Source organism: Rhinichthys klamathensis, unplaced genomic scaffold, assembly GCF_029890125.1.
Source record: "Rhinichthys klamathensis goyatoka isolate OS25496 unplaced genomic scaffold, OSU_Roscu_1.1 h1tg000440l_1, whole genome shotgun sequence".
Classification (NCBI taxonomy): Eukaryota; Metazoa; Chordata; class Actinopteri; order Cypriniformes; family Leuciscidae; genus Rhinichthys; species Rhinichthys klamathensis.
Window position 1 is genome coordinate 378865 of NW_026606936.1, and position 27498 is coordinate 406362.

The 27498-nt window shown below is 38.0% G+C and overlaps 2 protein-coding genes across 21 annotated transcripts in view; one reads left to right on the forward strand and one right to left on the reverse strand.

Annotated features, from left to right (window-relative positions):
- ank2a (ankyrin 2a, neuronal) overlaps positions 1–24598 on the forward strand; it is an 80851-nt gene extending 56253 nt beyond the window's left edge. For 4 of the 10 annotated variants that reach the window (XM_056236144.1, XM_056236142.1, XM_056236146.1 and 1 more), the window contains 21 exons: positions 410–508; positions 946–1100; positions 1848–2059; positions 2504–2696; positions 3237–3333; positions 3412–3640; positions 3727–3852; positions 4072–4194; positions 4337–4369; positions 4499–4520; positions 6316–12222; positions 13878–13955; positions 14048–14179; positions 14300–14440; positions 14580–14781; positions 14904–14976; positions 20936–21019; positions 21320–21484; positions 21655–21825; positions 22393–22484; positions 23172–24598. In XM_056236144.1, the coding sequence (XP_056092119.1) occupies positions 410–508; positions 946–1100; positions 1848–2059; positions 2504–2696; positions 3237–3333; positions 3412–3640; positions 3727–3852; positions 4072–4194; positions 4337–4369; positions 4499–4520; positions 6316–12222; positions 13878–13955; positions 14048–14179; positions 14300–14440; positions 14580–14781; positions 14904–14976; positions 20936–21019; positions 21320–21484; positions 21655–21825; positions 22393–22484; positions 23172–23337 (8500 nt within the window). In that variant the 3' untranslated portion in view covers positions 23338–24598. Of the gene's footprint in view, positions 1–409; positions 509–945; positions 1101–1847; positions 2060–2503; positions 2697–3236; positions 3334–3411; positions 3641–3726; positions 3853–4071; positions 4195–4336; positions 4370–4498; positions 4521–6315; positions 12223–13877; positions 13956–14047; positions 14180–14299; positions 14441–14579; positions 14782–14903; positions 14977–15382; positions 19610–20363; positions 20454–20935; positions 21020–21319; positions 21485–21654; positions 21826–22392; positions 22485–23171 lie in introns of all 10 variants that reach the window. The other 6 variants (XM_056236147.1, XM_056236148.1, XM_056236149.1 and 3 more) reach the window with 4 other exon arrangements.
- Positions 24599–25083: 485 nt separating this feature from the next.
- The window catches only part of camk2d2 (calcium/calmodulin-dependent protein kinase (CaM kinase) II delta 2), a 38381-nt gene continuing 35966 nt past the window's right edge, over positions 25084–27498 (reverse strand). For 10 of the 11 annotated variants that reach the window (XM_056236157.1, XM_056236166.1, XM_056236160.1 and 7 more), the window contains one exon: positions 25084–26614. In XM_056236157.1, the coding sequence (XP_056092132.1) occupies positions 26605–26614 (10 nt within the window). In that variant the 3' untranslated portion in view covers positions 25084–26604. The remainder of the gene's footprint in view (positions 26615–27498) is intronic. The other variant, XM_056236155.1, reaches the window with a different exon arrangement.

Below are 27498 nucleotides of genomic sequence, written 5' to 3' on the forward strand. Positions count from 1 at the left end.
ATATATATATATATATATATATATGAAGATAAAAATAAAATAAGTTGAAGTATATATTTACTGAAAGTATAAAAATATATTAAAGCTATATATATACAGTGTATATAATTTAACATTTCTAGTTTTTGTTTAAGTTTTCATCTAATATTTATATTTTATTATATTTTAACTTTTTTAAATAGTTTTTAATAGTTTTCTTTTAAATTAAACAATAACAACACGCAGCTGGTTAAGACAAAAACTCTTGTAAGAGCTTTTAGTGTTCGTCTCATCTGGTTAGGACACTTGTCATCGCTAGTTTGGAGGAATGACAACAATGTTCCTCTCACTAAATCTGAGTTCAGGAAATCAGGTTCACAGTGTGCCTTGTTTTTTCCCACATCTTTTTTAATGGCTGCGATCGGAACAGTAAACTCCACCTCCCAACAGCCCCTCCTCCTCTTAATGAGGGTGAAAGTCTTGTCAGCAGAATTCTGCAGCTGGGGCCACCCGGCACCAAATTCCTCGGGTAGGAGAGATCCTAATGCCAAATATCCACTGGATACCGGTCACATTTCCCCCTGATTCTTTTAAATACACCTCCATCTCCAAGATGTCATATTCTTTTTATTTTGTCCCTTTTTTTTTTATATAGTTTTGTGAGTTAGTTTTTATCATTCCGAAATAGAGGTGTTCCATGAATTTACCTTTTCCTCCCTTGTTGTATTTTGATATCATTTGTTATTTATTGTTATTCTTTTAATGTATTTGTCATGTGCTGTGTGTCTGCTGTATATCGCATTATACATTGTTTTGTTTACTCTCTTTGGGCACTGCTGCATGCTGCATTTTCCTGTTTGTATGTCCTCCACAGATGCAATATCTGTTTCTGAACAACAACCCTCAATTTAAGCTGTCTAAAGCCATACATTAATTTGTCTGAAATAACACCCCTTATATTTGCAGGCCTGTAATAGTAGAGATCCCTCACTTTGCTGCATTGCGTGGGACAGAGAGAGAGTTAGTGATTCTGCGCAGTGAGACTGGAGAGAGCTGGAGAGAACATCACTGTGACCATACAGAAGAGGAGCTGAATCAGATACTCAATGGCATGGACGAAGGTGAGTGTGTCCTGAATGCACAGAGACACTTGTTTAATTAAAATAACACACCTTAAATTTCCTCTTACACTTATATCAAACTCGGCCAGTGGTGTGCCACAGAAAAATTGGGTGCATTTATTTGATCAAAAATACTGTAAAAACAGATGGACCTGTTTTCTATTTGAATATATTTTAAAATGTAATTTATTACTGTGATGCAAAGCTAAATTTGCAGCATCATTACTCCAGTCTTCAGTGTCACATGATCTATCAGATATTTGCTCATTTAGTGCTTTGAAACATTTACTTATTATCAATGTTGAAAACAGTTGTGCTGCCTATTATTTTTGTGGAAAGCATCATACATTTATTTCAGGATTCTTTGATGAATACAAAATTCAGAAAGAGCTACATTTATTTTTACAGAAATGTTTGTAACATTATAAATGTCTTTAATGCCCCGTTTGATCAATTTAATGCATATTTGCTGAATAATTTATTTATTAGTTGCAAAGGTGATTTAGTACAGAAGTGTGACAACTACTGGTTTGGATTGGATTGGAAGTGTATTCTGTGTGAGATTATCACACAAATATAATTATTCACCATTTAAGTATACTTAATTGTATAAACCCTAAATAGTTTAATTTAATGCATACCTTAAATCATGCTCATAATCTTCTTTTTCAACTAATTTTATATTAGATAAATTGCACACAAAAAAAAAGATTTATTAAGAGATATTATTTGTAATTTTCACACCAGAACTGGACAGTCCTGAGGAGCTGGAGAAAAAGCGAATATGTCGCCTAATCACCCGGGATTTCCCACAATACTTTGCTGTGGTGTCCCGAATTAAACAGGACAGTCACCTGATTGGTCCAGAGGGTGGGGTGCTAAGCAGCACACTTGTTCCACAGGTCCAGGCTGTGTTCCCCGAGGGAGCCCTGACTAAACGGATACGTGTGGGACTACAGGTGATCCCCACTGTGCCTTGCAAGCTTGATCATTGACCTTATAGTGTATACAGAAGAGTTTTTTATTTAGCTTTTGACATGTGTTAAATCAGTTTTATACACACATTATGTTGAGGGCAACACTGTACAATTTTTATGATTATTTATTACTCTGTCTGTGTCAATAAAACTGATTCAATTGATATTGCATTTTATTTCTTTAAGAAAAGGTTAAAAACTACAAAATTAATACAAATGCATTATATTAAAAAAGATATTAAAAATATCAAGAAATATAAAAATGTTTTATTTTATGGAAAAAGTCATGGTTTCTATTAAAACAATTATAGTTACGCTCTTCTCAAAATATTTATTTAATATACAGTATTACTCCTACATTGTTTAGAGGCAGGGAGAATGATAGATAGAATTGAAAAATGCCCTCTCAATCTCATCCTTCATTAGGCCCAGCCCATCGGTGAGGATCTGGTGAGGAAGATCCTGGGTAGTAAGGCTACATTCAGCCCAATTGTTACGTTGGAACCCAGAAGACGCAAGTTTCACAAGCCCATCACCATGACTATTCCTGTCCCTAAAAGCCCATCCAGTGACGGGACCAGCAGTACACCCACTCTACGACTGCTATGTAGCATTACTGGTATGTGAGAATAAAGAGTACGAGTTTATCCCAGTTTATCCAGTTTTGTCCATCAATTTGGGCCCTCACATCCAGCCCACTTTCTCTTTGAACTGAGCACTGAGCACCAGAACAGCCAGGCATAAGAACAGCTTTTTCCCTCAGGCTATGTTCCACCTTAACAATACATAACACATCCCAGGATTGTACATCTTTAAATAACATCTCAAAACTGTCCATACCTGTATGTAAATAGCATATCTGTATATTCATATTTCTGTCCATTGGTATATTTTTTTCTCTGTTGTAATGTTTTCATATTGTATATATTTTAATTTCATTGTCTTATCTCTTTATTATTGATGTTATATTTCATTGTATTACCTTAATTTCTATATATGTCTGTACCTTTTCTGCACTGGAAGCTCCTGGCACCAAGATAAATTCCTTGTGTATGTAAACACACATGGCAATAAAGCTCTTCCTGATTCTGAATCTGAATTATCCAAGAGAAAAAAAAAATCATTTGGGAAGGTGTGAACAGTTCAATTTATTTTCCAGGAGGGACAACTCCAGCACAGTGGGAGGACATAACTGGATCCACACCTCTGACATTCATCAACCAGTGTGTTTCATTTACCACCAATGTATCAGCAAGGTGAGTTCTGCTGCAGTGACATCTGCTTGTTGACTGGTTTCCTTTGACAAATGGTTAAATAAATCTTTTTTCTCCCAGGTTCTGGCTCATAGATTGCCGTCAGATCCAGGAGTCTGTGAACTTCTCCAGTCAGCTGTATCGTGAGATCATCTGTGTGCCCTATATGGCCAAGTTTGTCATCTTCGCCAAGACTTTAGACCCCATCGAAGCACGACTCCGCTGCTTCTGTATGACGGATGATAAGATGGACAAAACTCTGGAGCAGCAGGAGAACTTCACCGAGGTGGCTCGTAGTCGAGATGTCGAGGTAAGTGTGGTTTAGCTAGTCTTGTCACAACAAAAAGTGCCATTGACAAGAACATTTTCTAAATGGTGGTATATTTATCTCTACAGGTACTAGAGGGAAAGCCAATCTTTGCCGACTGCTTTGGAAATCTGGTCCCACTAACCAAAAGTGGACAGCACCATGTGTTCAGTTTCTATGCCTTTAAAGAAAACCGTCTTTCTCTATTTATCAAAGTAAGCACTTTGTTATTTGAAGGACTATTTATTGTAGATAACTATGGGGATATTTTTTCAACATTTGAGAGACAGCACAAAAAGGCACTGAGTTACAAATCTTTAATCAAATGTGTTACAACACTCCACATTGCCCCCTACTAGTTTAAATATAATGCCACAGTATTGTGCAAATGTCTCTTGGTGGTCAGAAAAGTCACAGACTGGTTGTTTCAACAGATTCGTGACAGCACTCAAGAACCATGTGGCAGACTGTCTTTTACAAAAGAGCCAAGAACATATCGCAGTCTAAACCACAATGCAATATGCAACCTGAACATCTGCCTACCTATCTACTCAAAGGTAAGTGCAAACACTCTCAACTATCATATTAACTGGCATAGCCTATACATTTGCATACATAGACACAAAAAGCCAATACCTTTTATTCAAATGATATTTAGTTTCACCATATTTAATCTGACAGTTGATTTTTACTCTTTAGGAATCCGATTCTGACGAAGATGCAGATGTGGAGGTAAATGCCTATTTTAACAATTTGAAAATCATTTATTTTTAATGTTTTCTTTGCAAAAAGAAAAGATAAGACATTTTTCATGTTTTCAATCCTATTAACTTTCTCTGTTTCAATCTAATTTCTTTATAGAGTGAGAAGACACATGAGAAATGTAAGCAATATTTAAGTCAATAGTTTAATTAAAATGAAAATTATGTACACCTGGGCAAAAAAAAAAGAAGAAAAAAGGCCCAGTCCCAAGCCCAAAATGGTTAAACACTAAGCTTTTAACTGTCTTAACCACAAATTATTGGTCAGGAAATTAGCTACATTTAAGCAAATGCACTACTTAAAAGCCATTTCTGTCTCAGAAAAACATCAAAGATGATCCCATATTTTTGGCAGAATATGGGAGGTTTAATTCAGAGTGGTTCAGCTGATTTGTGTGGAGCTCATGTTTTGGCCTGGTCAGAGTCCAGATTTAAACCCTATACCGAATATTTGGTCTCACATTAAACAAACTAGGAGACATTTTAAACTACTCATGAACAGTTCGAAGCCATTAACATTAACACTAAGGGGGACAAAGGGGAGACTAATCCATGCTAAGTTACTTTATCTACAGTATTTGTGCAATTCTTGCTCATCTCCTGACAAGTAATTTGTGATTAAAATGGTTAAGACCATTAAAAGACCCCTAAATATTTTGACATTTTTTTATGCCTAGGAGTGTATATACTGCGTTTTCTCACATTGTTTTGTAACCTCCATAATACATTGTTTGAAATATTATAGAAAACATATTTATCAGTGATTTTAACAGAAATTGTATTTGTGGATCCCTGACTGCTGTGCTATGGCTGATAAACATCCCTTCTTCCATTTTTATTTTTTTCGTCTGCTGTTCTCATAAAACATTACGTTCAATTATATTCTCTTACAATGGTATCTTACTTCTGGCATGATGATTTCTAAAATGTTTAATGAGTTTAAAATCAAATGTGTTACATGCCAAAAGAGATACTGGAAAACAAACCATTCTCCCCGAAAAGAAAATCACACTGACCAGGCACATATTATTTTGCCTGTAATGAAATCACATAATTTGCTTGCCACAAGTCACCTTTGCATGGATCATTTCCCTTGCATGGAAATAACTTGACTTACACATATTATATTATTGTATATGTATGTGTGTGAGTGTGTCTGCTCAGCCTGTATGCGTGGATACCTTTTTTGAAAATATGCATAATTTGTGTAACATTTTTATCCCTGTCACTCACATTCTTTATTTGATTTGATTCACTCGTGTTTATGATTGCTTTCCTAAATTTTCCTTATCATTTACCTCAGTCTTTTAACAAATTCCCATATGTTCCTCCATTATTGACTCAAAGCCATAGCATTTGATAATTCGAAAGTGTTTTATGGGAAAAACCTCTGATTGTATCTCAGTGCTGTTTTTAAGGGCTTTGAACATGTTTCGAACATGCTTTCTGTGTTTTTGTTGACATGAGCTCTTCATGTCGAGAACAATCTTGAGATGCCTCATTGGTACAGCTCCACTCTGTGTTATGATTACTTTCCCCATTTGTTCTTTGTGCACAGGTTTCTGTATTACTTATTCTTTCCCTTTGTTTTTCTTTATACTTTCCCTCTTGTGCAAGTGTATGAGTGGATACTTGAAACAATATAACGTGTTTAAGCAAGTTATTTCCTACCCATTTCCTCCCCTCACTCTGTAATTCTTCTTTGCTTTGCTTAACTGCTCCCATGCCTTCCCAAATCCTTTGGATCCAAATCTAGATAAATTTGCGATTTTTCGTCATTCTGTCAAGTAGTTTCCTTATCATCTGAACTGAAGACAGTTTGTATTGCTCCTGCCCTGACTAGTTTTCCAATGTCTTTTGTCCTCTTCATTTCCCCTTTGTTCTTTTAAACAACTCTTTGTGCTGTTAAAATGGAAGATTATGATGGATCTGAGACAACAGAGTTTTCCATGATGCAAATCATGCATGACCCTGCCACACTCGCAAGTCCAGATCTGCTTTCAGAGGTGTCCGATATGAAGCAGGACCTGATTAAAGTGTCAGTCCTTCTGACCTCTGAAAAATCCGAAATATCGTGCTCCTCGGATGCCAGAGAGAGATCAGACAAGGCTGGGGATGACGAAGTGGATGAGCCGTTTGAAATTGTTGAAAAAGTGAAAGAGGACTTGGAAAAGGTAGAAGAGATCCTCCGTGAGGGAACAATGGATGAAACAAAGATGGAAGGTGCTATTGGGATATCTGTAACCATTGATGGTGATGAGTGGGTACTTCTCGGTGAGACAGATGTTGAGGAATCCAAATGCAAAAACATCACTGAAGACCAAGAGACACTCATTCAGGAAGTTCGAATCACAAGAGACACTATATCAAGTTCTTCTTCTAAGAGGGATATGTCAGGTATGGTTTCATATCTCAGTGGTGACTTAGAACAATGTCTGCAGGAACCTATACCATTTAGTCATTCACAAGATGTAGATATTGTTCAAGAAAGCTTTAAAGAGGTATTCGTTGCCCGTTTTAAACACCGTCCAGTAGAAATCAAAAAGCCAGTAAGGAAAAAGCGTAAAGAGAGGGAGTTTGCAAGTGGCAGTTCTGAAGATGACCTGGAAAGGATGAGTAGGAGTCAGTCTGATGAGTCTCTTGATGAAGATGCAGTTATTGGTGGATCTGGACCTGTCTTTGGATCGGTTCCTGTGTCTCCTAGAGTTGTAGAAACTCCAATTGGATCCATTAAAGACAGGGTTAAGGCACTGCAGAAGAAGGTTGAAGAAGAAAAGGAGGTGGACAATCAAAACTGGAAAGTGAATACTTGCCAGGGTAAGTCATATATCACAGAGACAGATAAATCAACCAAGCTTCCTCCAAAATCCCCCAGATCTCCAAAGTCACAGACAGAAAGGCTGGAAGAAACCATGTCTGTAAGAGAGCTGATGAAGGCATTTCAGACTGGCCAAGATCCATCAAAAAGCAAGTCTGGACTTTTTGAACATAAAGCAATTACGCCTGTAACCTCTGAGATGGCAACTTCTGATGTGATGCAGGTTCCCCCAACATATGATTACCAAATGACAACAACTCAACATTTACAAGAAAGAGCAATTACCACTGAGACCTCTGAAAAGGCAAGTCCTAATGTAACACAGATTCCTCTGACAAATGACAGCCAACTGACAGTAACAACCAAACATTTACAAGAAAGAGCAATTACGACTGAGTCCTCTGAAATGGCAAGTCCTAATGTAACACAGATTCCTCCAACATATGACAGCCAATTGACAGTAACAACCCAACATTTACAAGAAAGAGCAATTACGACTGAGACCTCTGAAACGGCAAGTCCTATTGTAACACAGATTCCTCCGACATATGACAGCCAACTGACAGTAACGACCCAACATTTACAAGAAAGAGCAATTACGACTGAGACCTCTGAAACGGCAAGTCCTAATGTAACACAGATTCCTCCGACAAATGACAGTCAACTTACAGTAACGACCCAACATTTACAAGAAAGAGAAATTACGACTGAGACCTCTGAAATGGCAAGTCCTATTATAACACCGATTCCTCCGACATATAACAGCCAACTGTCAGTAACAACCCAACATTTACAAGAAAGAGAAAATACGACCGAGACCTCTGAAAAGGCAAGTCCTATTGTAACACAGATTTCTCCGACATATGACAGCCAACTGACAGTAACAACCCAACATTTACAAGAAAGAGCAATTACGACTGCGACCTCTGAAACGGCAAGTCATAATGTAACACAGATTCCTCCAACATATGACAGCCAATTGACAGTAACAACCCAACATTTACAAGAAAGAGCAATTACGACTGAGACCTCTGAAACAGCAAGTCCTATTGTAACACAGATTCCTCCGACATATTACAGCCAACTGACAGTAACAACCCAACATTTACAAGAAAGAGCAATTACGACTGAGACCTCTGAAACGGCAAGTCCTAATGTAACACAGATTCCTCCCACATATGACAGCCAACTGACAGTAACAACCCAACATTTACAAGATAGGGCAATTACGACTGTAACCTCTGAAGCGTCAAGTTCTGATATGATGCAGGTCCCTCCAACATATGATAAACAAATGACAGTATCAACCCAACATTTACAAGAAAAAAATGTTGTAGAAAACAAGATCATTCAAGAATCATGTTTTGACCCAAACACAATTCAATATAAACCAATGATCGATGATGGTGAAACACTACATGAAAAACCATTGACGACCTTAAACAGTACTTTGTCCATCCAAAATACAGAAGGTGATCCAGCTATAACTTCCAACGTTATCTTTAACTTTAAAGAGGAAAGCTCTCAGGAAGACCTTCTCTCTAGGCTTACATCAATTGACCAAAATGGAAAACCATCTCAGGAACAAGGCAGATTTGAGACTGAGGAACAACAAATAACTTCTGAGCTATTAGAAAATGAAGAGCCAGGGCTGATACCTGAGAGAATGTATTATGAAGATAACATCTGCCAGAATAGGAGATTGTCTGTGGAACCTCAGATCAGCCCAGACAGGAAACCATCAGAAGACTTCAGCGCAGATATTAAGGCAGAACTTGAGGACAGTCCTGGATATCTACTCTTTAGGCGGACATCAGGTGAAGCAAGTAAACGCTATTTAATGTGTAGAGATGGCCCTTCTTTAGACGATGAGGAACAGATACACCAGGTAGCTGTGGACCCAAGTAAATCAAATATAATCACTGCATTTGCTACTGCAATGGTGCAAGGTGAGCCCTTACTTAAAAGTGAAATACATGAAGCTTCGGAAGAAAGTCCTGATAGTGAGAAACACAAGGCCTTGGTAGACTCTCCTGGCAATAGTTTAGGAACTAGGACTCCTTACACCAGCACATGTGACAATGATACACATGAGGGACTTGCTGAAACCCCTCAAAATAGCCCTGAAATACTTGTTTTGTCTTCCTGTACAACTACTGAAGAAACAGAAGTCAGACATCAAGGGGCTAAGGAGACAACTTACCAATCAATTTTGGTGACATCACATGAAAGAGAAGAGAGTGACAAGAGTGTCCAATTATGTTCAGTAACCGCCATAAAAAGCAAGACATCACCTTATGATTCTAAGATTAAATCACCATCCCTATTGACCAGAATTGATTCACCATCCAATGATGACTCTAAAATGTATTCACTTTCTCCATCCTCCAAAACGGAGTCACCATCCTCTACTAATTCGAAGACAATAATTCAAGATACAATTGAAGTTATGAAATGGGACAGTGAAACATCTGCACATGACATGAGAAGTGATTCATCCTATAGAGATGATATGAAGCCAACAGAATTCAGTGTAATCGCTGAGTCTGAGAAGATACTTCAACATTGCCATCACAGTCAAGATGCACTAGATAGACCTTCTAGTTTGGATTCTCTGCAGCCTGAAAACATAAGTGACTCTAAAACTCTCTGGAGAACAGACTCACTTGAGACTACTCCCATCAGAGAAGATGGATCATCTCCAAAAACGCCAGACTCTATCGAGCCAAGCCCAAACAAGGAGTCCCCATGGCAGGACTCATTAGAGGGAAGTCCCACTGGGGAGGAGTATGGACAATTAAGTTATATTGAAAGGGTCTTTTCAACAAGTCAGTCTTTCGTTTCTGATTCTAGGAAAAATTTAGACAAAGAAAAAAATTCTGAACAAGACATTTATTTAGAAAGTGAGTCCTCCCAAGGGTCCCATGAGACCCCAGAAATGCAGTGCCTTCCCATGACCCTGGAGCAAAAAGAAGAGGTACTTGACAGTGAGGATCTTCATGATTTTGATGCTTTACAAAGGCAATTCACTCCAGAAGAAGAGATGTTTAAGATGGCTGCAAAGATCAAAACATTTGATGAAATGGAAAAGGATGCAAGAGTTAAAAAGGTAAAATTTGATTTTGATTGTGATTTTAAACAATTGAAAGAAGAAAACCTGTCACCACATAAAAGTCCACTAGACTTTAACACAATGTTAACAAAAGATTCAGAAGAGCAGTGCTTGGAGAATCTGACTGAATCTAGCCCAGTATTACCTTTACAACCTTCATTGTCTGATGAGGATTATGAAAACCCTGAGTTGGATGAGTCATCTCACAAAGTATCATATGTAACCAGTGAAGTTTTAAAGACCATGGACAAAGGTGAGCAAGACCATACCCATTTGAAGACTGTGGATTTACAGACATGCACAAACATACCATCTTTGCAAACCCATGTAAACAAGGAGAAAGACTATGAACAGTTTTCTACAGAGTACCATACTACAGTGATCAGTGGGACTACACCTGAGGAGGATCTGGTTATTACATCAGCAGAAAGCAAAACAGGCATTGAGATGGATGCTGATGTTGATTCTAAGTCTCCTGGTGAGAGACCAACTTCCGAAAAAGTGCTAGAACTAGTTTCTCCTAATGAAATTATAGGTACTATTACTGCAGCCAAGGAAGTGCAGAATGAATCCCAGACAGATTTAAGTATTTATGAAGAGGACAATGAAGGAAAGTCAGACGAAATTCCAGCATCTACTCTAAGAGACTTGGTTCCCTGGAGTGCTGAAGTGGAAGATGATGAGGCATTTGATGCACAAATTGAAGCTGAGGAGCAGAAAATACTTGCTTTGTGTACAGACAGACAATCCCATGGAACCACACCTGACACAACTCCAGGACGTACCCCTACTGAAGAGGGGACACCAAATCCTTTCCTCTTCCAAGAAGGAAAACTATTTGAGATGACCAGAGGTGGAGCCATTGACATGACCAAGAGGACAATGGAGGAAGAGGAAGAAAGATTAGTCTTTTTTCCAATAAATGAAAATCCAAGTGAAGAATTTGAACAAGTCAATTTCAACACTAGTGAGTCTGTTGCAGTAGCTTCATTTGAGTTGACTGCAGATGGTTTAGTGCATCAAGACAGGTTTACTGAGGAACCTGATGCAAAGTCTGATGGCTTTAGTCAAACCGGAGCCAAGATTAAACCAGAACATCCAGAACCGATTAAATTCCCTCTACAGAGTGAATTAAAGAGCCCCACAGAGGATAATGGAATCCATGAAGACACACTGATACCGAATGTTGACACTGCCACTTATACAGTAACACGAACAGTTTATTCTGAGCAAGACCTGGAATCCTCCGACTCCTCAGTAGAAGATGAACAGCATTCTGTTGTTGAAATGCCCATATCCAACCAAGTATCAATGATTTCTTCTAGTGCCTCAGCTCATACTGTTAGTCAACAGCAATTCCAGACATCACCTTCAATGTCCACTCCATTCAAGGACATTGCTGCTGAAATTGAAGACACAACATTTAAGCCAAAAATAGCTGTGAAAGCAGCCAGCTTTGACCAAATTTTAGGACAAGGAGACTCTATTGAGCAGAATCAAAGGCCTAAATCTGAGGCAGATATTGGTGTCTCAGAATGGTCCATGTCTGTTGTGGATGATCACACTAATATAGAAAGCAACTACACCAAACCAAAGACTTCATCCTCCCAGATGCCTGTTTCACCAACACAGGCTCCTCCACAGTATTCTGCATCCAGTCAACCTAAAACACCTGCCAAAGTCTTTCAGGAATTAGACCCTTCAAGGAACACTGAGCATGATGAAACCAAAGGAGACAGAGCCTCTGTTGAGTTAGGGATAGAAAGTAGTTTGAAAGCAATTCGACCCCCGTCCGTAGGCGATGATGTCTTTGAGTCAAGGGCCTACTGGGAGGATTGTGTGGAGACACAGATGCAGAGAATCTCAGACAGCACTACCCCAGACCAAAGTAAAGGTACCTCTACTTGGCACTTGCCCCCCGTATTACTTTCTCCAAAATTTAACTTAACTCCATGAAAAGTCTCTTTTCTTTAGTTTTTTTTTATTTTGTGTTTTAATTTGTTGTTCTGTGTTGTCCTGTGCTTTTTGTTTTATATATTGTGGTGTTTTGTACTGTACTTTGTCTCATCTCAATGTTTTCTTGTGTGTGTGTTTGTGTGTCATTTTTGTGACTTTTTATGTCATGTTTTATTCATTTGCATATCAGTGTGTACATGAAAACTGAAATCTCAAGATTGACTGGCTCTACTTTTTTTGTGATAATATTACAGTTTCCTGTGCAATGCATGCCCACTACTGCATGTTTCATCTGAGGAATATTAAAACAACCATGGCAATGGCACATTTTTGTGTAAAAAGACTTATACATTTTTATTGTGTAAAAAGAATAAATTATGGCATATAATATTGTATAACTTTATAGATCTATGCAATATATACAGTAATTATATAGATATTAAGTCGCTGTGCTGTCATGCTATTAACTCTTTCCCCACCAGCATTTTTTTTTTAAGTTGCCAGCCACCGCCAGCATTTTTGATCATTTTCACAAGATTTTCATGGCCCCCAGAATATTTCGTTGTATGAATAAATGAACATGCAATATATCAAAAGAAAGAGCAGAGCCTCTACTTTTAAATGAACAAACAAAAAGTTTAATTAGAAAAAGCAACATTTTGAGCAAAAAGCTGAGAAAAACACATTTTTGTCAAAGATTACACCTGGATCGGATTCAGAACGATGATCAAAATATAAATGGAGCAGATCGAGTCCATCAACACCCCCAAAGCTTGCACAGTCCTGTACCTCGTCCTGGGGCGACCTCGACCTTTCATTCTGTAACATTAGGCAGTTTTGATTTATAATAATAATAATAATTCGTTACATTTATATAGCGCTTTTCTGTGTACTCAAAGCGCTTTACATGGAAGGGGGAATCTCCTCAACCACCACCAATGTGCAGCATCCACCTGGATGATGCGACGGCAGCCATATTGCGCCAGAACGCCCACCACACACCAGCTTATTGGTGGAGAGGAGACAGTGATGAAGCCAATCAGTATATGGGGATGATTAGGAGGCCATGATGGACAGAGGCCAGGGGGCAAATTTGGCAACGATGCCGTGCTGTTTAATGTTGATGATTGCGTTATTTTACATATGCATCTGCTTACATATGCAAAAGTCTTTTGATCAGGAGATTCAGTACTCTTTCAGAAGATGTCATAGTGCTCCCTAATGTATAACAGTAAAAACACAGAAAGCCGGAAATTTCTGTCATTGGCGGGGAAGCATTGTCTCCAATTTCCGTCAATGATGGGGAAAGAGTTAAGAAATATGTAAAACTACAACTTTTTTGTGCTACAAAAACTACAATTTTTGGAAATAATTTACAAAGAGATAGAGACTTTACAACAACTCTAGTCACATATTTTTTGTGATATCTCAAATATCGTTAATGCATATCCCATAATATAGTCATAAACAGTCCATTAGCTGTCAAAGTAGTTCAAATAGCAAATGAATGGGGTTTTGATGTTTGAAGGTTTTTTTCAGTTTTGAATGCATTTCTAACATAAAATATAAATGAAAAATAATTTGATTTTACAGTGGACTGGCATGATGATGCAGATAGGAAAGAAGAGACGTTGGCCATAATTGCTGACCTTCTAGGTTTTAGTTGGACAGGTGAGTAGTATGTCAGTATGAAGTTGTCAGAAAATCAAAACACTTTTTTAAAAACAACAAGATGCAAATACATAAGTGGATGTTTCTTTTAGAACTGGCCAAGGAGTTGGAATTCAATGAAGATGAGATTCAGAAAGTGCGTGCTGAAAACCCAAATTCATTACAAGAGCAAAGTCATGCCCTTTTGCAGCGCTGGGTAGAAAGAGAAGGAAAGCATGCAACTGGTGAGTCCTGTTCTTATTCAGTCTTATCAGTCAGAATTGAATTCATACAATGTTATTAAAATGCAAATGCTTAAAATGCATTTTAAATAATAGATTCTGATTATGTCTCAAATTCCACAGAAGATACATTGATTAAAAGAATCACTAAAATAAATCGCATGGACATTGTTCATCTTATTGAGATTCAAATGCACAAGTCAATCCAGGAGCAAACCTCAAGAACATATGCAGAGATTGAAAGGACTTTGGATCACAGTGAAGGTAGGACAATGCAATAAACACATTCTTGTTTTGCATATAAATGAGAACTGCAAGATGTAAACCCTAAAAATAAGTCTTGAATTAAAAGTCTTAGGCTAAAGTCTTAGATTGTCAAAGTGGATGTTTTTGTCTTTTGTAGCTCTCTCCTCAGTCCAAGAGGATGTTGACAGTCTCCGGGTGGTGCGGAGAGTGGAGACTTCACAAAGGCATCCTCCAGCTGTGTCAGAAGAAGACTTATCTGTGGCCTCTCTCCTTGACATTCCCTCATGGGCTGAAACAATGGGAAACATCCATTCAGAGAGCATTCATGGGGATCTGATGGAGGAACTGGAGATCAACCAGTGAGCGATACACAGAGCTACTTTAAAAAAAAAGACATGTACAGTGATGATTGCACTCAGTTAATCAGTCTTCTGGTAGTACACAACCTGGTCATTCACTTTCCTCTCTCAATGTCTCCTAGGGACAGCTTCACCAATCCATGGCTGTTTCAAGAGGTCAATAAAGAATCTACAAAGGAAGCTGAAGATGAAGAAGTAAGTCCATGGCATTGTGCATTTGATGCATAACCTGTGGGTCATGTCCCAAATGTGTCAACCCACGTACTGACAAGAAACCTTCCACAGGGTCTTAGTTTTCTATTTTTTTTACAAAAAAAATTGCACAGAACTCTTACTAGTCATAGTGTTGCGAAAGGCTTAAGGACAGTTATACAGGAATGTTGTTCCAGGAAGAAACACAATCTACTCAACTGATGATTCTAGACTGCTCTCTCTTGACCTGCCTTAATAGAAATGATTACAGAATGGTTACATGGATGTGTTTCTAAAATGAACTGATGATCATTGGATGTTTTGTTTGTCACTGGTTGTATATATCCCTTCAATATCATCTATTTTCCCTTGTCATACTTTTCCATACCTCATATAATTTATCCTGTAGGTTTCAGCAGCATCTGAGGAGGAAAATCAAGCTCAGGGTGACCTTTCAGACAGTGAAAATCCTTGTCTCTCTTCATCACCAGTCAGTTTGAAGAGTCAGTCAGAATTCCACCAACAATCAACAAAGGCATCTCAAAATGTCTTTAATTTCAGTCAGGTGTCTATTGTGAGATTTTCGTCTGGTGAAAATTCCGTTGTTTTGTCAGCAGTTGAACCTGGACACACAGTACCCGACCTACTGCAACACACTTCACCAGTGAGTCAAGAGGAAGAAAATCAACTCAAAGAACCAAAATATCAAGATGAAGATTCTGTGTGTCTTGATAAAGTGTCGCCTGTATATGAAAAAAGTGATTTAGAAAGCAATGAAAAATCATTAGTGGCACAACTATTTGAACCTAATAAAACTTCAAACACCATACAGTCTTCTTCATACCATGAAAGCAAACCATGTGAAGTTGATAGATTGGTTCCTGACAGCAACCAAATACTAGGCCAAAATATTAGTCCTGCACTTTCCCCTCATGCTTCTGTGAGGGAGGCTGATGAAACTCTCTCACACAGTGTTGAAGTGAATCCAGGGCTTTCAAGAGTGACTCCAGATCTCATTAAGGGCTCTCCAGAATCAGATCAGGTCTTTTTTACCCCAGAAAAGCTTAGTGATTTGGATCCAGTTGCTTCATTGCAAAGCCTTAGAGTAGTAGATCAAACTTTAGTCGAATCCTCTCCTACAATTGACTCTACATCACTGCAGTCACCTACTCATCACGACATCACAATTTTAAATCAAGAACAATCTGATACAAACAGCTCCCCACAGCAACCTTTGGAGCCCGAAGTTGATCCTAGAGTAGAACCACAAACTGATTCCTGTGAACAGGAACCATATCTACAACTTTTACAATCTCCAAAGCAAAAGCCAGAAACCTTAGGAGACCATTGTGGTGATCAAGAATATATTTATTGTCCTGATGCGTTAAAATTAAATACACAATTGGATTTAACAATTGAACCTCTCATAAATGACAGTTATGAGACTGAGACTGACCCAGACATGTGGATTCCAAGGGAAACTGCACAGCTGAGTGAAATTTCTCCTTTTTGTGGCTCTGACCTCAGTCCACAAACACCAGAAACAGTCATAGCTTGTCAACATTTTGACTTCAGGGAAAAGTCTTCTGAACTTGGATCAGCAACTACTAAGAAACCTGTTTCACAGGAGGCAGTGGTGTCCAAAAGTTTAAAACGGCCACAGTCTGAACCATTAATCTCTGGTGCAACTCAACAGTCAGAAGAAAAGCATATTGACCGCTGTCTTTCTGAGTCCTCTGAACCCTTGGTACTCACTCTGAACATGAATCAAGCAGTTGAGAAACCTGTTTCCCAGGAGGCAGGACTAGCTTTACTTCCATCCCAGGATGGCAGTGACAAGGCCTTACCTTCCAAAGATTCCAAACGACTACTGTCCGAAACAGTCATAACTTCTCAACATTTTGACTTCAAGGAGAAGTCTTCTCAACTTGGATCAGCAAGTACTAAGAAACCTGTTTCACAGGAGGCAGTGGTGTCCAAAGGTTTAAAACAGCCGCAGTCTGAATCATTTATCTCTGGTACAACCCAACAGTTTGAAGAAAAGCGCATTGATCGCTGTCTTTCTGAGTCCTCTGAACCCTTGGTACTCACTCTGAACATGAATCAAGCAGTTGAGAAACCTGTTTCCCAGGAGGCAGAACTAGCTTTACTTCCATCCCAGGATGGCAGTGACAAGGCCTTACCTTCCAAAGATTCCAAACGACTACTGTCCGAAACAGTCATAACTTCTCAACAGTTTGACTTCAAGGAGAAGTCTTCTCAACTTGGATCAGAAACTACTAAGAAACCTGTTTCACAGGAGGCAGTGGTGTCCAAAAGTTTAAAACGGCCACAGTCTGAATCATTCATCTCTGGTGCAACCCAACAGTTAGAAGAAAAGCGCATTGATCGCTGTCTTTCTGAGTCCTCTGAACCCTTGGTACTCACTCTGAACATGAATCAAGCAGTTGAGAAACCTGTTTCCCAGGAGGCATTACTAGCTTTACCTCTCTCACAGGATGGCAGTGACAAGGCCTTACCTTCCAAAGATTCCAAACGGCTACTGTCAGAAACAGTCATAACTTATCAACATTTTGACTTCAGGGAGAAGTCTTCTGAATTTGGATCAGCAACTACTAAGAAATCTGTTTCACAGGAGGCAGTGGTGTCCAAAGGTTTAAAACGGCCGCAGTCTGAATCATCAATCTCTGGTGCAACCCAACAGTCAGAAGAAAAGCCCATTGATCGCTGTCTTTCTGAGTCCTCTGAACCCTTGGTACTCACTCTGAACATGAATCAAGCAGTTGAGAAACCTGTTTCCCAGGAGGCAGTACTAACTTTACCGCTCTCTCAGGATGGCAGTGACAAGGCCTTACCTTCCAAAGATTCCAAACGGCTACTGTCAGAAACAGTCATAACTTCTCAACATTTTGACTTCAGGGAGAAGTCTTCTGAACTTGCATCAGCAACTATTAAGAAATCTGTTTCACAGGAGGCAGTAGTGTCCAAAGATTTAAAACGGCCGCAGTCTGAATCATTATTCTCTGATGTAACCCAACAGTCAGAAGAAAAGCATATTGACTTCAGTCTTTCCGAGTCCTCTGAACCCTTGGTACTCACTCTGAACATGAATCCAGCAGTTGAGATACCTGTTTCCCAGGAGGCAGTACTAGCTTTACTTCCAACCCAGGATGGCAGTGAAAACGCCTTACCTTCCAAAGTTTCCAAACGACTACTGTCAGAAACAGTCATAGCTTGTCAGCATTTTGACTTCAGGGATAAGTCTTCTGAACTTGGATCAACAACTACTAAGAAACCTGTTTCACAGGAGACAGTGGTGTCCAGAGGTTTAAAACGTCTGCAGTCTGAATCATTAATCTCTGGTGCAACCCAACAGTCAGAAGAAAAGCGTGTTGACCGCTGTCTTTCTGAGTCCTCTGAACCCTTGGTACTCACTCTGAACATGAATCCAGCAGTTGAGAAACCTGTTTCCCAGGAGGCAGTACTAGCTTTACCGCTCTCTCAGGATGGCAGTGACAAGGCCTTACCTTCCAAAGATTCCAAACGACTACTGTCAGAAACAGTCATAACTTCTCAACATTTTGACTTCAGGGAGAAGTCTTCTGAACTTGGATCAGCAACTACTAAGAAACCTGTTTCGCAGAAGGCAGTGGTGTCCAAAGGTATAAAACGTCCGCAGTCTGAATCATTAATCTCTGGTGCAACCCAACAGTCAGAAGAAAAGCGTGTTGACCGCTGTCTTTCTGAGTCCTCTGAACCCTTGGTACTCACTCTGAACATGAATCCAGCAGTTGAGAAACCTGTTTCCCAGGAGGCAGTACTAGCTTTACCGCTCTCTCAGGATGGCAGTGACAAGGCCTTACCTTCCAAAGATTCCAAACGGCAACTGTCAGACTCTGTTTTGTCTGGTCCAATATCCCAACAATCAGAGGAAAAACATTCTGGCTGGTATCTCTCTGACTCTTCTGAACCCTTGGTGTTTAACATGAATTTGGTGCTCGAGGAACTTGAAAAAACGGTTCAACCAGAATCTGATCAACCGGTCAACTCCGAGGTGAGTGTTTCGTTAGTTCTTGGTGTTTCCCAGGACACATTTACAGGGGAACTACAATCAATGGTTGAAAAAACATTAATGGAGTCACCTACATCTCAAACTGATCTGAGTGAACATAAGGAATTAGAAGATACTGATGTGTCAAAACCTGCGAACACTGAAAAACCAAAACCCAAAGACTTACTAAGCATTTATCAACAACATGATGACTCTGATCTTGAGGCTTTTTTCGACTGCATACAGACCATTTCAGATTATTCTGAAGCAGAAGACGACGAACCCTTAAAAGGCGCAATGGCACTTAGTAATAAAGTCTTGAGGTCAACTATTCATGAACTACAACAACAACCAAATGTCAGAAGTGCCTCAACACTACCATCCCATGAGAGCCCTCGTTGGTCAATCAGGTCATCAGACAGTGACGATTTTGAGGATTCTCTCATCATCCAAGAACCCAATGATGATGCAGAGGAGAAATACTTTTTAAGCCACAAAAGTCTTGAATCTTCTGAACAATTTCCTCAGGAGCTTCCTCATCGAGCAGGGGCTGAGTATAATGATGATGATGATGATCTGAGGAGGGTAAGCATCCTCAGCATGACCTCCCTCAACCCCCAACCCCCCACCCCATCCTTCTCCGATCTACCCTAATCCATTTCCCGCTGAATGAGTTTGCTGAAGGGATGGTGTTTGGTTTCTTTGAATTAACAATTTCACTAATTAGGAGGATTTTAAAACCTTAAAAACTTGATTTTACTCAAACAAATAATATAACATGATCATGTCACATTCATACCTTAACACCATCATAATCACTGTCTGCTTGTTCAGATAGTGCTAATGCATGTACTACATTTATGACATTGTAATGTCATATACTAAATATGCAGGATTTTGCAAGCAAGTAATAACTATATCTTAATATACATAACAATTAAGAGTATTTTCCATAAATATGTAGAACTAGAACAACTAAGCAACGGATTGCTGGATTTGAAGTGACTTGCTTACCAGCTAATTGTTTCATATAAGTCTATTTAAAAATGGTGCATGTTGTGTCAAGTTAAGAATGTTTTGTTGTCCCTTGTCTGGTTTTCTGTTTTTGATAAAAAAAATAAAAAAAAATAAAGATTTTGCATAATGACCATGTTTTTGTAATTTGATATTTATTGGCAGGTTCTAATAATGTTTAGTCTTATGCTATTTTAGCAGAGGGGGCAGCATTACATTAATTTGTTAATTGTGTTTATATAAACGTTTTTATGTTTTATATATATATCATGTACATTTTAATCTTATATTATTGCATGATTTTTCATACACGCTGTTTGGTTAGGATATTGATGATGCATTAGGTGTGCTGTCGGATAGCTCTGATGAGGATGTGCTGACCACCAGAGTGGTGCGAAGAAGAGTAATTATTCAGGTACATCTGTGACTGAGAATTGCCTGGTCTATTTTTGAGGTTCAGTGTGAAAGCAGAGTTTCTTAACACACACTAGGTGTGCAACTTTGGGTGCCAAACTGTTGTGTGATAGTTTTTCATACTGCTCTAAGATTTATTTTCGGAAACTGACACGATTTTAAAATCCTGCATTTTCAGCTGTGACTTAACCTCCCTGCTCCTCAATTACTGGTAGAAGTTGTCCATTTAAAACTACTCCAGCAATATAGTATTTGGGAAAGCATACAAGGCTATTAGTTGACTCTTGATCATCATAAAATGGACAACTTCTACAGGATGTGTTCTTCTTTCTATATTGGATGAATATTGTCAGCATTATTTCTTTATTATTCCTCTTTTGCTAACCCTAACCTTTACCCAAGCCAGGGCAGCTGTTTCCTTTTATGGCGAACACTGCTTTAGCAGGTGACATGTATTGATTGTGTGTCTGGTTTCTTCTACAGGGCGATGATGTTCCAGATATTCCTCCACAGTCGGTAACAGAAGAGCAATACACAGATGCACAGGGAAACTTGGTTGTGAAGAAGGTAAACATCCAAGATTTGCAGTATCCATCCGTTCATCAGTCCATCCATCAGTCCATCTACCTTTTCATCCATCCATCCATGGAAATCTGAGCTCTCTTGTTAATGTCCTCTAGATATGTCCTCTTACATTTTTATTTAACTTTTATTTACTTAAATTGTTTTGTTTTCTTTGCTTTCATTGTATATGTGATACTCTGAGGGCAGGTAGAATTCAAGAGAAGAGCAAATGATCCAGAAGGATTTATGTTAAATGCATCATTTCCATTCAAATGTGTTTATCTCACTCTCTTACCTGCTCAGGTGACCAGGAAGGTCATTCGACGGTGTGTGTCATCTGATGGGGTCGAGACAGAGCAGGTAAGGGTGGAGGGCTCCGCCCAAAAGCCTGTCAATGTGGCGCTGGGGGACGGATATTCAAAAGTAATGAAGAGGACAGTACTGAAGAGCGAAGGACATCAGACAGAGGTGGGTGACGCTGCCACTAATGATGAGATACAAGATGAAAAAATAAAAGGCTTACTTAACCTAATTTAAAGTAAATCTGATTACAATTAAGTTGATTTAGTTCATTCAATCAATTATTGGCATTTAAAGAGATCTGCTGTATTAAAGAGGTGTCTTTTGTTTAATTTCAGGTAACTTTCCATGAGCAAGACAACATGTCAGCTGCGGGGGAGTCTGTTGTAGGTCAAGAGGTCAGACAGGTGGTCCAAACAACAGTGGTACATGGAGAACAGCTGGAAAAGCATGAGGGGGATCCTTTCCTCACCACAGACCTGCCCTCTGCCCGGGATGACTTCACCCAGGTGAGCTGCTAAAGACAGCTGTCATTCCTGACATCTTTACAACATCAGATTTTTATGCTTAGCATTATTTTAAGGGAAGGATTCCAAACTTACACTGTCTCAATATTTTGCCTATAATATTTTTTTATTTATTTTTTTTAACCATTTTTTATTTTTTTTTATTTTTTGCCAGCTTATGTATGTATACTTTTTTTTTTTTAATCTGACTGACATAAATTAAAAAAAAAATCTTTTTTTTTTTTTACAAATAAATCAATCAAATTTTGTATAAAAATGTGTTGGCTTTTGACAAATAATAATAATGAGTCATGATATAAAAATATATTTTACTGCAAATACATTATTCCTTACAATAGTAGGTCATCCAGGTATACAGAAAATTCACACACTGTACTGTTGTAAATACTGCAGAAATAATTCTGTTAATATGTCATTTTGGACTATGCCATAAACATTTAAGGCATCCTCCGCTCTAGCAGTCCAACATACCCAAATAGTTTGTCCATCATGTTTCTTTCTAATCAGGGTTCATTTAGTGTTAATGTAGTGTGTGCCTCATTCCCTCAGGCTCTAAGCTACTTTGGAGGTTTTAGGAAGGTGCAGATCCCTCGAGTGGTAGAGCAGGAAATACTGCAGCCTGATGGATCTGTGATCAGGAGGTTTGAGAGACGGGCATGGCGTTTGTGTATATATTAATGTGAAAGTGTGGGGGGTAACCGGGGGGGCTAAGGTTAAATAGTGTAACCTTTATCTACACTATCTACACTAAAGTTTGGTGTCAGCAAGATCTTTGAATTGTTTTTGAAATAAGTCTCTTATCAATGCATTTATTTGATCAAAAATGCAGTAAAACAAATATTGTGAATTATATATCTATATATGTTTTCTATTTTAATTTTTTATTTTATTTTACTTAATTATTTTATTACTTTGATAAATGTTTTCATGATTCATTGATGAATAGAGAAAGTTAAAAAGAACAACATTTAGTTGTAACAATGTGAAATTTAATTTGTAACAATATGAAAGTCTTCAATTAAATTAAATCCATTCTTGCTTAATAAAAGTAACAATTTTACTGACCTCAAACTTTTTAACGGTAGTGTATTGTAATGTTCATGCAAATGTTCTATAGAGACAGAGTTAAGAAATTCTTATTTGCCGCCAGTGTGTGTATATTTGTTAACAAAGCATGTCTTTAGTTCTCTAATAAAAAATTTTACCCTGACTTTACACAAAAGTACTATGGGATTTCCATGTTTTTCCACTTGGATACTTTAATAAGGACCTAAAACACCAGTTTCTGCACTGTAAGACGCTGATCGATCTTTCTTTCTTATCTACAGGACGAGGATGCAGAAGTCTAGGACCCAAAGGAGGTCAGTAGTGAGGGATGCTTGGGGACAGAAGCGTGTGTGTGTGGACCAGATAGACGATCGATCTGAGCCACATGACAACCTACAGCATCACCTCCATCACCTCATTCACCACTACTGTGCCCAAAATGACTGAGAGGAAGAGAGGGAGGAAGCTGAAGAGAAGTCAGAGTGATGCTTTCCCTACCTTTATTTTCCTCTCCCAATCTCCATCGCTCCTCTCTTTGAGCCTGTCCGCCCTCCTAACCACTCCTATGCACCACGCTCATGCAATCCCAGAGTGCACTTCGCTCCTGCCGCTTCCAGTCTTCCTGTCCAGTCAAACTGGATGTTTGCCCAGTTTAAGTCAACGGACAATATTTTCTCGCTCCTTATTTTCCCCAGTTCACCACGAGTGTTTATCTGTTTGTCTTTCATTGTGACCAAAGGGTGTTCTTTCCTTTCCTTTGCTTTTTAAACCCCTCAGTTATGAAATAATGAATACAAATACACTCACAGACAAAAAAAAAATCACAATAACCAAAATGTTTTTATCAAAACAGAAAAAAAAAGTCCTGGTCGTTCATTCTCGGAACATTTTAAGCTCGAACTAACTGAGCCTGTGCTGCACTGCCTACCACGACTATTGAATATCATTGCATTCTATCGCCACATCATGACATGCTGTTTTAATCTCAACGGTTGAAATGTCTGAAAACTTCTTGCCTTCTTTATCAGCTGTTGGGGTATTGTGTGTCTGTGTATTCTGTCCATGGAGAGTATATATAATATGCATTTTTAATATGACAGTAGATCACATTAGCCACCTGTAAGGATATTAGCGCAGGCATGCTTAGCTAGCAGCAGACACTTACTGTATTAATAACACTCTTTCTATGGTTAGATGACTGTCATTTTTCGGCCTCACCCCTCTCTTTGTGTCTGTGATCTGTAGCAATTCTAGTCTTCTTCATCATCACTGGAGTTTAAACATTTCAGTACAGCTTTTTGTTATAATAGATCACACGTTTTATGGTTTTAAACTTACTTTGACAAGCGTTTCAAGAGGGACTCAGAAAGCAAAGGTGGAATCAATTTTAAATGATCAGTTAAATGTTACACATATGATTCTATTTTTAAACTTTCCATCTGAATTTATTCTTATCTTTGAGCGTGTGTGGTTGAGTGTGTGTGAAAACGGAAATGTGGTATTTTATTTTCAAAGTATATTCATTTTTTTCTGTACATAATGCTCAATATCAGTATGTGTTAGGACATCTTGCTCTGAGGTATTTATGATTGGGAAAATATCCTATTGGTTTCAGAAGTGAGCATAATGGATGTATGTTTTCAAAAAGAACGTTTTATTTTGATGTATTACATTTATATAATTTGTGCGTCTGTCATGAAACCGGTCCAAACGAAGAAGAGTGTACCATGAGATGTTCTAATTACTTTTCCTTTTTAACTGCAGATTAATACAGCTGTGTTAGCAGAGGTTGTTTTTTAATGCTGATCTGAGGCCAGCTGTGCTTTGTTCCCCTTATAATGATTTGGGTTTTGGAAACTGGCCCTGAAACAGCATTAAAAGTCATTCTCTAATCAAAGTTGAACACTGCTACTACTTTCACTGTGACTGGCCCACTTTTAATTTACTGAATCCGCATTCTATGTCTGTGGAGATAAAAATATGCATATATATATATGGTACATAAATATCTATCCTAAAAGGCATGTATTAGTTTACTATATGACTTTTAAAAAAGACATTTAAACACTATACCATGGCTGCAGTGTGTGTATATGGCTGAAAGAGAATAAAAGTGTACAAGTGTCATAACCTACATGTCATGGTTATTTTCTGGTTGTGTGTGGAGAGAAAGCTGACACGTGACATCAAACATACAGTACATATCACATCTTTATTGTAGTTTTCATTAAATATGTTGATTTGCTAGCGCCACCATGGCAACAAATTATGTAGTTCACATCCTCATATTGGCGTCGAGGTTCTGTAAGTATCAGCAGAGGAAATGTCTTTAAGAAGAGAAAAAGGAACATGGAGAAAATGGAAATGATGGTGTTGGCATAGTCCAGTTAGTGGTGAGGTTTTTCCTCAAGGAAGACCGTTCCATTCCGACATCACCCTCTATGACATCATCTTCTGATTGAGTGGCTCAAAGACACAAAGTCGCCACTAAGGGCAGTGTGCATGCTTGTAAATCAGGCTCAGCTCACTTTCGCTGCTCTTGCTATGGGCGAAAATAATGTCGGGATAAATAAAAATCACAAATGTGTGAAAATGATGCATGATTTCTCATAAGCTACTTATATATTTTTTTTTTTCTCATACAGCCATGATATAAAGTCCAAGGATATTTTCACAGCCACTCAGTATAGGAAAAATTAAGCTACATAGATCTGAAGGAAGGGTGATACTTCTAGATATGTTGGTTCATGATGATGATGATATTCACTATCATTATTACTGTATCAAATCCTGATGATATTGATAGAAATAAAACACAATTTGATAAGGAAACCATGAATTACACAACATAAACTAAGAAAAAAGACAGCATGGTCATTAAAAAAAAAAATAGTCCTCCATGCATTTGTCCAAAGCTTGTCAGTTTGATGTATCATATATGCTACATTCTCATTGATATCATTTTTTTGTTCTCATATTCTATGACATAAAGATAAACATACAGTCCATATTAGTATTCTGCAGTTCTCTTAAATCAAGTAAAGTAAATCAGAATCTTTAAGGAGCCAAACATTGTAAGCTAGCGAATATAAACAAAGCTTTTTGACAGCGGTTACTAAAATCTTTTCATTTTGCTGTAAGCCAGAATTTAATGTACGTATTTTTAAAAGTTCTTTTTTAAAGATTTTTTATTTTATCATTTTTTATCTGAACGATCACGACATATGTACATCACCAGAACAATAGCAAGCTCAATATTAACATTCTTATCTTTCAAAATTTGATATATTGCACACACATAAATAGACGTAAAAATACAGTACAGACTTGGGGAAAGGTGATTCTCTTTACATATCTATACATTTAAAATGCATACCAAAACAGCTTAAAAAAAGAAACAGAAAATAAAAATTTAAAAATACACTCCTTTTAATAATGTCCATATACGCGAATGGCCCATGGGTTTTGGTGTAGGTGACGACCTTTAGCAAAATGCTTGAACTCTCTGGTCCATGTGTGATAACATGTAAACGACCCTCAAGGGGGAAGGGGAAGGGGAGGGGCGTGGTTGTTGGGAAGGAGGTGTGGCTTAGGAGACACACCTCCAGTTTGACTGACAGATGGTTGGGTTTTTGCTGATGGTTTCTCCTCAGTTGGGAAATATTGAAGCTTAATATGCCATTAACTACAAAAATACACACAGACAAACACACATCAGCAAAACCTAGAAATAAGCATAACATTAAATTAGTATGATCAAATTCCACTAAATTATGAATTCATGTTTCTGACTGATATATTTTCATGTAGCTTAATAATAACAGGTCATTCTTAGGTCATTAGTTCTGCATTTGTGTCCCGATTATACTAGCATTCAAAAGTATGAGGTCGGTAAGATTTTATGTTTTTAAAGAAAGTCTCTTCTGCTCACCCAGGCTGCATATTTGATCAAAAATACAGTGAAAACAGAAATATTGTGAAATATTCATTTAAAATAACTGTTTTATATGTTAATATATTTTAAAATGTCATTTATTCCTGTGATGGGAAAGCTGAATGTTCAGAAGTCATTAAACCAGCATCACATGATCCTTCAGAAATCATTCTAATATAGTGATTTGGTGCTCAAGAAAAAACTCTTAATATTATCAATGTTGAAAACAGTTGTGCTGCTTAATAATTTTGTGGAAATCGTTCAAAAGAAAAGCATTTATTTAAAACGACTGCTGTCAAATCGATTAATCTCGATTAATCACATCTAAAATAAGTTTGTAAATATTATATATAAAAAATATGAAACTCACTGACAGAAGTCTTTCTATTTCAAATGCTCACGTGTGCTTTGTGAAGAGCGCTCACTCAGCGCTTGCTGTGTGCAACTCCGAGTAAGTGGTTAAATGTACTCGCATTTAATGCGTTTATGATGCGAAATTAATGTAAACACAGTCAGTTATGTCTTAAGGGATTAGAAAGGACAAACCACGTCTTACATTTCAAAAGAGATCTGTGCATCAGTATGAATGCAGCTTATTAGATCTCCCGCTGCCTATGATGTCATCAGTAATACTCCAACAACAAGGATGAGAAAGAGAAAAATCACTTCTTGAA